The sequence below is a fragment of the Plasmodium cynomolgi genome, chromosome 4, assembly GCF_000321355.1.
Source record: "Plasmodium cynomolgi strain B DNA, chromosome 4, whole genome shotgun sequence".
Classification (NCBI taxonomy): Eukaryota; Apicomplexa; class Aconoidasida; order Haemosporida; family Plasmodiidae; genus Plasmodium; species Plasmodium cynomolgi.
The window spans coordinates 784,339-793,672 of record NC_020408.1 but is presented as its reverse complement, the minus strand read 5'-3'; the positions used below and the strand labels follow the sequence as shown (position 1 = coordinate 793,672).

The following is a 9,334-nucleotide window of genomic DNA, read 5'->3' as shown; positions in this document are numbered from 1 at the left end:
AAAATAATTTAATTATAAAAAATGAAAATAAATAATAAATAAATGTCTTTTTTGTTAAACACTGCTAATTCAGTATTACTATACACTAACTAAAACTCTCTAAATTAGTAAGCGCTTAATTTTATGTGCGAATATTTATGTACAGCTTAAACTTTTTTAAAGGGTGCACGTAATACAAGAATTACATAGAATAAAATAAAAAAAACTTCAATAAGTAGGTGTACATATGAATGCATACAATAACAGTCGAACTTTGCACTGAAATAATATTTTACACATTAAATGGAAAAAGACAAACATTACAGGCTCCATTCAAAAATAAAAGCTTCACATGATTTTTTTCCTTCCTCCTAATGTATTTTTTACAGCCTTCTGAATATTAAACGGAGACTCTTACGATGATCTTGATCTTTATTTTATTCTTCTATCACAATGCTAGTCTCACAAATCCACGTTATAGCAAATAGCATACATTATCTATAACTACGTAAATGTCACGAAATAGGTGCCACTCCAAATAGTGTGATGTCTAATGTTAGGATAACTATAGTTTGGTATGGAGCCTACGTCCACAACATCGCGTGGACAATTTATTAAGTGGAATTTTATTTTTTCCTTCTGGATCCTTTTAAATCTTGTACTTGTATTACACTTTCACAATATTCTTAATTTGCTTATTTTTTTTAATTACTAGTAAAACCGTACTTTCTCCACAAGTGGTTCCTTACATTTATGTCTTAACTTCTCAAACTCCTCGTAACAATTTCACCTCATCTAGAACAAACAGAATAGGTAACATTTCCTTTTCTTTTTTCCCTTCTTTTTGTTCTTCTTTTCGTTCTTCTTTTTATTATTTTGGTCTTTTTTACTTGATGACGAATTTGAAGTTTTCGTATATATCTCTTCATCGGAATCTTCCCAGTCTTCTAAAACATTTGAAGGTATTTCAGGTCCATATTTTTTTTTCGATTCTTCAATCTCATCTTCTGTTTCTCCCTCTTCAGATTCTCCCTCTTCAGATTCTCCCTCTTCAGTTTCTTCCTCTACAGTTTCTCCCTCTACAGTTTCTCCCTTTACAGTTTCTCCCTTTACAGTTTCTCCCTTTACAGTTTCTCCCTTTACAGTTTCTCCCTTTACAGCTTCTCCCTTTACAGCTTCACCTAACCCATCGGGATGTCTCTCTACCCATTCTTCATACCTTTGTTCTCTTTCACCCTCTTCATGTTCACTCTCATAATCATCTGACGTGTAGTCATAATCACTTGTTGACCCTTCAAACCCTGCTCTGTGTTGTTCCTCTTCACTATCTCCATTATAGCCGTCCGACATGTAATGGTATCCATCTCTTGGATCTTCATACATATGCCCATATTCCTCATAATCATCTACTCCACCGCGATGTTCATCCTTCAATGCTTCATACCCATCTTCGTACTCTTCGTAATCTTCATAATCGTCAATTCCATTATAATATTCATCTTTTGAATCTTCATATCCATATGTGTCTTCTTCCTCTCCATGCTCCCTTTTGTAATCATCTAATCTATGTCGGTATTTACCTCTTGGTTCTTCATACCAATCTTGGTCTGCGTCTTCCTCATAGTCATCAAATCTATGTCGGTATTTACCTGTTGGTTCTTCATACCAATCTTGCTCTTCGTCTTCCTCATAGTCATCATATCTATGTCGGTATTTACCTCTTGGTTCTTCATACCAATCTTGGTCTGCGTCTTCCTCATAGTCATCTAATCCATGTCGGTATTTACCTGTTGATTCTTCATACCAATCTTGGTCTTCGTCTTCCCCATAATCATCTACTCCATTCTGGTAATGCCCTTTCGATGCTCCATGTCTGTCTTCATCTTCTCCCTCGTGTTCGTACTCCAATTCTTCCGGTTCTTCTATAACAGGATATTTATCAATTGAAGAAATGGCTGCTGATGGTTTTTCACTAGTTTCCTCTTCTAATCTAACATGAGAATTGTCATTTGACTCAGCATTTGTTCCTGCTGATTCACTTTTATTCACATTGAAAGGAGAAGCTGGGTCCTTCAAAGTAGCATCTGATTTTTGATCCACCTTTTCGTTTTCGGACTCCTTTTCCTTAGGGTAAGTGTATTTCTGCGAAGAAAAAGGTGAATGATTGTTCTTTTCAGTTGCGCTTGTCTTTGGATATAAATGTTGCCATGTCGAACATGACATATGAACTTTCTTTCCAGTTTCGTTTACCTTAGGATCTTGGTACTTCCGCACCCTATAAGCAAATGGGTCTTTCGTGTCAGGTTTAGCTACATTTGGATACGAATGTTTCCAGGAACCAATTTTCTTTTCATCTTTCTTTTTAGATTCTGTTAGATCATTTGGGGTTTCAACATTTTCTGCTTCGTTTTCTGTTGCGTTATTCTTATCATGCTCTTTTAACAAACCAACGTGGGTGTCCTCAGTTCCAAAATTTAAGGATTCATCTCCTTTATCATCAATTCTGATTCCTACTGGAGAATTGATCTTGGTTGAGGCAAACGGTGATAGATTTTTTGTTCTCTGTTCATTATATAAAGCTGGACCTATGCGATACGTTCCTGTGTTTGGTATGGCATCCTTCACTTCATTTTCTTTTAGTTTATCCGGAGAGTTATCCGTCGTCGAATCGTTTGTTGACTCTACCTTTTTCTCTCCAGTGGTAGCAACTTTATCACTTGTCAAAGGGTCTGACGAATTAAATAAATGAAAGAAGCCTTTCACATATGGGTACTTATTATTTGAGGTATCGTTCGGTGCTTTATCTCCACCTGTTAAATCACTCGTAGTAGAGTCAATATATTGTGCAGAAGTATAAGATGACTTTTCGGCTTCTAAATAATCCCTCATAATAGGGGATTTATATTTCGTGGAAGAATCAGTTGGTTTGCCTATATCTTCACTATCCTTGATAGTAGGAAGTGTAAGCGTTGTAGATGCGTCAGTCTTTTGGTCCATTGTTTCCTTCTCTTTCATAGTAGGAAGTGTAACCGTTGCAGAAGCGTTAGTAGGTTTGTCAATTTTTTTACTATCCTTGTGAAAAAGTAGACAAACCAACAGACGCTTCTACAACACTTACACTTCCTACTACGAAGGATAGTGGAAAAATAGACAAACCAACTGACTCTTCCACGAAATATAAGTTCCAGTCCTTGAAGGATAGTGAAAAAGTAGAGAAGCCATCTGACTTTTCAACGAAATATAAGTATAAGAGTTCTAAGGATAGTGGAAAAATAGACCAACCTACTGATGCTTCTACAACGCTTACACATCCTACTATGAAGGATAGTGAAGTAAAAGACAAACCATCTGACTTTTCAACGAAATATAAGTATCAGAGTTCTAAGGATAGTGAAAAAATAGACCAACCTACTGATGCTTCTGCAATGCCTACACTTCCTACTATGAAGGATAGTGAAGTAAAAGACAAACCAACTGACTCTTCCACGAAATATAAGTATCAGAGTTCTAAGGATAGTGAAAATAGACAAACCAACTGAATTTTCCACGAAGAGTCAGTTGGCTTGTCTATTTTTTTACTATCCTTCGAAGTCTGATGCTTATATTTCGTGGAAGAGTCAGTTGGTTTGTCTATTTCTCCACTATCCTTAATAGTATGAACTGTATGTGATGTAGAAGCATCAGTTGGCTTGTCTTTTACTTCACTATCCTTCAAAGTCTGATACTTATATTTCGTGGAAGAGTCAGTTGGTTTGTCTATTTTTTCACTATCCTTCATAGTAGGAAGTGTAGGCGTTGTAGAAACCTCCGTCTTTTGGTCTATTGTTTCATTCTCCCTCACAGTAGGAAGTGTAAGTATTGTGGATGCGTCAGTCGTTTGGTCTATTGCTTCGTTCTCCTTCACAGTAGGAAGTGTAAGCGTTGTAGAAGCGTCAGTTGGCTTGTCTATTTTTTTACTATCCTTCATTGAGGGAAGTGTAAGCACTGATGAAGCGTCAGTTGGCTTGTCTATTTCTGCATGCTCTGGCATACCTTGAGGTGTATATTTTGTGGTAGTATTACTCAAATGGCTTATTTTTTGGTCATCACTTAGTCCTTCTTTTGGCTTATTTTTTAGTGCAGTTTCTTGTGAATCCCCTCGCCTTTCTACCTCTCTTAGACCTCCTTTTGGCTTGTTTTTTAGAGCAGTTTCCAATGATTCTTCCCCCATTTAGCCCCTCGTAGTCCTTCTTTTGGTTTGTTTCGTAGTGCAATTTCTTGTGAGTCTTCCCCCCTTTCCCCCTCTTTCAATCCCCCTTTGGGCTTATTTTTCATTGCATTTTCTTGTAAATCTCCTCGTTTTTCTATCTCTCTTAGTTCTCCTTTTTCCGTGTTCTTCAGTTCAGCTTCTCCTGAATTTTCACTCTTTCGATCCTCTCTTAACCCCCCTTGTGCCTGATTTTTTAATTTGTAACCACCCCCTTCTGCACCCTTTGGATATAACCTTAATCCATTAGACATGATATCCAATACTGAATATTTTGGTGGTTCTTCCATTACCTCATCTTTTGACATGTTTCTAAGTTTTTTCTTTGGGGCGTAAATCATTTTTTCACATGTTCTTAATGAACCTGGCAGCGTGTCCATCAGCGAAATTGAACCTTTATCATGGCCACCATCATCAGAAAAATTCAGTTTCATAGGGAAATGATGTCTTAACTTAATTAGATTTGGTCCTCGATAACCCCCTTTCCGAGGCACTTCATGGGGAGAGAACTCCCTGAATCCATATTCTGATCCTTCATATTTTTCATCGCACTTTCTTTTCCCATTCTCTACGTTCTCCTTAAATTTAAAACATTTCGATTCATAATTTTCATTATACTCCTTAAATCCAGCAGGTGTAAATTCTTCTACTATACGAGTTTTAACCACGGGAACGTCCTTAGATTTAGCATATTTTAATGCTAAAGACCTGGTCCTTAAGTCAAAGGCGTCACCAAAGTCACTTTTCTCACCATGCGTTTTACCATATTTTCGCTGAGAAGTGGGAAAATAAAACAAAATAGGAAAAAAAAATGGAATAGATAAAAAAATCATCAAAATGTGCATATAATATGACGGAAAGGAGCGGGTACACACAATTGCGTATTCGTATTCTATTGCCTTACATGGTTAGAACAATTTAGTGTCAAAAGTATAACAAAAAAAAAAGTTGTTTTTATAAAAAAGAGAAAAATATTTATTTTTCTCTCTTATTGTATTTCTTTATTCTTCTCATATGGCTTGTTCTAAATTTTGTACTTTTTATAATGCGTTCCCATTAAAAGAAAATAATATTTATTCACTAATTCAGTTTTTGCTATCTTTTTTGTTTGTTTTGCCATATATGGAAATCTACTGCACACGATAGAAATGTGTAAAAAATAAAAATACATACTTTTCTTTTTTTAGAATGGAGAAATACAATTTACAAAAACAATTACAAAAATGGTAAAATCTGTAAATCAAAAGATATTAATAAATGTGAAAATCTATAGACAAATCTATTAGGCAATTTATGTGAATTACCTTAATAATTTTCTTTCAAAAAAAAAAATGAAAAATTAACACATTGGCGAGAATTAAAAAAATGTTAACAAAGCACAAACTTCACCCAAAAAGGCTCAGGGTGAAAACATGCGTTTAACCTTTTTTAGTAAGTGAAAACAGCTATTGTGCTTAAAATACAGCTTTCGATCTTTCTCTTTTTAACTGTGTAAATATGTACATGCATATATGTGCATATACATATATACATATTATATATATTTATATACATATTTATATACATATTTATATACATATTTATGTACATGTATGTATGCATGTGCATTACTGATGCATCGTTAAAGTACAATAATAATATCAAATTTTTGCAAAAAAACAAAAAAGGAGAAAACAACTCTAAAATTTATAATGCCTATTTGTACACCCCATTTATTGTACACAAATTACGCGATATTTGCATTATTGGTAAACACCAAATTTTCATCACAGTCTGTAATTTTTTTTAAAAAAAATTATACAAATCTAGGAATTTCTTTCTCCCTTTAATAGCAACTTGACAATACGTTTTGTAACTTTTACATTTCCCAAAAGTGAAAGAATAAATCGTAATATGTGTACTGCTAAGAATTTGAAAAGGATACGCGTTATTGCAAATCTGTCATCACGTTTACACATTTACGGCATGGTATCCTATAGTACTCCAATTTAACAATAAGATGAATAGCAATTGTGAACACTCTCTTATAATATCTTCATTGGACTATTCCCATTTTGGCTATTAATATTAATGACTTTCCACATTTAACGATTTCTTCGAAAACGTACATGTTAACAGCCATCGGGCGCATCTAACGAGCGTGACATGCAGTTTGCCCTTCCAGGGAGTTTCAAGCAAACAAAGAGTCCCCAAATGAATATGTGAATTATTCAAAATTTTTTCTTTTTCCCTCCATTTTCTTCCCATCTACACACAAAAGTGGATTTCATAGTTCGAAGCTTATTACTAAGAAAGGACCTTCTCCTCATTTTTTAAAAGTGTGTGAAATAAACTACGTTTCTCTTAAAAAGGCTGAAAAATGTTCGTACGTTTAACTTCTTTTTTCCCCATATAGAGAATGGAAGGATTACATTTTTCTACGCGCCTCATAGCCGCTTAAACGTTTTCCACGCGTGCATACATACCTACTTTGGCCTTCCCTCCCAAGTGCTTCATTCTTTAAATAATATCCACCCCGAGTATTACTTCTGCATCACCGCACATGTGAGGATATGTCTACATAAATATTCGCCCCGCATGTATCTACACATCTTCTTTCCGTGTTTGATGCAAAACGTCCATTTGGTTCAGACATTTGAGGACGGCATATAGTAAAGAACGCGCAAGCTCTATCGTTCGTTCCTTACTATAGCTTTAAACTTTCCAACATTGTAGTTTTACCGTTTTATATATATTCTAACTCTGAATGTTTGCAGTCATCGTTGAGAAAGTTCATAGGCACATACCTCAATCGCGAAACGTAATTGTTCGTATGCATAATAATGTGAAGCTTATAGGAAAACCTGCTCAAGTTTATAAACCATTTTGAAAGACCCTCAGATATACATTCAATTTAATCACTAATAAAAAAATTATGAATGAACGTATGTCGTAGGGGTGAAAAAGTAAGAACATTTCAGCATATATAAAAGGACGCGTTTTTAACAAATTATGCACTTCAAAGGGGTGTAAAATTCGTTAAAAAAAATAAAAATTAAATGTGCTCTCCCAACTGGCCAATTCCACATCGCAGCTGATATATCTATTCTACCTATATTTTTCCTTTTTTTTACCTCATAACTGTCTATACGAATGGCGTGCCCTAAATAATTACACTCTTTACTTCTAAACACATATAACGCAAATGCTCCCTCTGATAAAAGTATACTAAGAATAATGCACATGGTATATCATTCATACCTTTTCGAAATATACTTCAAATAAAAAAGGTAGATTCATTAAACTAGTTCGACAGTTTACCCACTTAATGGTAACAGTATATATTCCTAATCTAACCGAAACGAAAAACATTTCTAGCTCCTCTGCATCAAATCGTTTTAACACTTTGCGTAAATTCATTCGATATAAGAGTAAATAGCTAAACAGGATAAAATGTTTTTACTTACAACGCAATAACTGCCTTCCGGATGCACCCATGAATGATTTACACATATTAAGAGATTAAAAGAAAAGTGCACAAAAGATAATACTTTTTATTTTATGTCTTTTCTCTAAATGTAGTAGATCTTATTAAAACATATTTTCAACTTTTATATAAAGTTCTTAAATATTTTAACACGTTCTTAAATATAAGAAAAAATTTTAAAAATGAAATTAAAAACTAATAAGAGAAAAGCTCTAATACACTGTTAATGCAGGTAGCTGCTTGAATTATTTCATGGGAAGTGAAGCATCAAATATAGGGGAGATGATATTCTAAAGTCTGCTGAACCTCCGTTGAGAAAATTCGAATCCTTAAAGATTTGGATGGCGCATTATAAGTTTTCCAGGCCGTTTAGTGTGCACACAATTTTTGTCTTTTTTTATAAATTAAATTTATTTCAAGAAGGTATATGTACAATCCTTTCGCAGATATCGCGTGTGTATGCCAAATAGTTGCAATTTAGGGGGGGGACTGCATTGTACGATAGTTTGAGCTTAACTTTACTACAGTTTACCTTTTTTCTACTCTACAACTGCTGGTGTTCGTTACTCAATTATTTCCTTTCTTCGTAGTTCGGAACGTCTTGGTTCACCATTTGTCACTTTTGATAGCAGATTGATTGCAGAAAAGGAAATTATGTTTTCACGAGATCCTTTAAATGGTAGTCAGAGTTAGTCCTTTTGCATTTTGTTCAATCCTTCCGTCGTCTAGTCTAGCCTAGTCATGGGCTAACATCTCGTTCCACGTTCTAGTTTACACTTTCTACACTAAATTTGCGAAAACTTGCAAAAAAAAAATCATTCGTCGTTTTCGGATTCGCTGTGTTGGTACTCGTTCTTGAATTTATCATTTAATTCTCTTACAACTTTATCATAATTTTCGTCTTTTCTTTGGAAGTAATTCTTCTCCTTTTTTTCAGAGGCAAAAGCGTCTGCGGAATTATCGTTCGTTGAGCCTCTCAAGGAAGACTCACCCAAGCTTCTTGAAAAACCATTGTGCCTTTGCAATACATTAACTGCCTTTTCATTTGGGACGATGAGGGTGTTCTAAAAAGCAAAGGATATATAACAAACATGTTTTTTTAAAAATCCTTCCGGTAACATTTATCTCTCCAACAGAAAAAAACTAAACATAAATAAGCGAAACATATATACAGGTATACAGAAAAACAAACAGCGTGGACGCTTTTAAATTTTTCGCTATACCTTGAAAAAGAAGCAGACTAGAGAAATAACGAACAAAACAAAAACCTTAGAGGTTGCAACTCTGGCGAAACCTCTACTTTGCTTTCTTTCTTGCTCCATTAAACGTCCGGAGCAGTTGTTAGAATTCTTATTTCCTGCTGCCTTAAGGAAGGAGTTAACGCCTCTTATTCCACGTGTCATTTTAGGAGATAATAAAAGCTTTTGTTTAATAATAAAAGAGTATACTTTTTAAAATGTATGGTTCGTTTTTCCTAATAGGTTAAAGAAACACAAGGGGATAATATTTATATATATTAGATTAATGCACTAAAGGGTGAAGGAGTAATAAAACGTGTGGCAGATTAATTAGATTGTTACAAAAATTTAATTTTAAAAAGCGTTGCAGTTGTGCAAAGAATTTTTTTAAATTAAAATTCATTC

The 9,334-nt window shown here is 34.3% G+C and overlaps 2 protein-coding genes across 2 annotated transcripts; both read right to left on the bottom strand.

Annotated features, from left to right (window-relative positions):
- Window positions 1–774: 774 nt before the first annotated feature.
- PCYB_042840 (hypothetical protein) lies at window positions 775–2,976 on the bottom strand (the record flags this gene model as incomplete). Its single annotated transcript, XM_004225433.1, has 2 exons — window positions 775–2,121; window positions 2,230–2,976. The coding sequence occupies 2 exons, from the start codon at window positions 2,974–2,976 to the stop codon at window positions 775–777; spliced, it is 2,094 nt and encodes a 697-aa protein (XP_004225481.1).
- A 5,530-nt stretch (window positions 2,977–8,506) lies between these two features.
- On the bottom strand, window positions 8,507–9,094 carry PCYB_042830 (hypothetical protein; the record flags this gene model as incomplete). The annotated part of the gene is made up of 2 exons (XM_004225432.1): window positions 8,507–8,755; window positions 8,915–9,094. 2 exons carry the CDS (start codon window positions 9,092–9,094, stop codon window positions 8,507–8,509), a joined length of 429 nt encoding a protein of 142 aa, XP_004225480.1.
- Window positions 9,095–9,334: the final 240 nt, after the last annotated feature.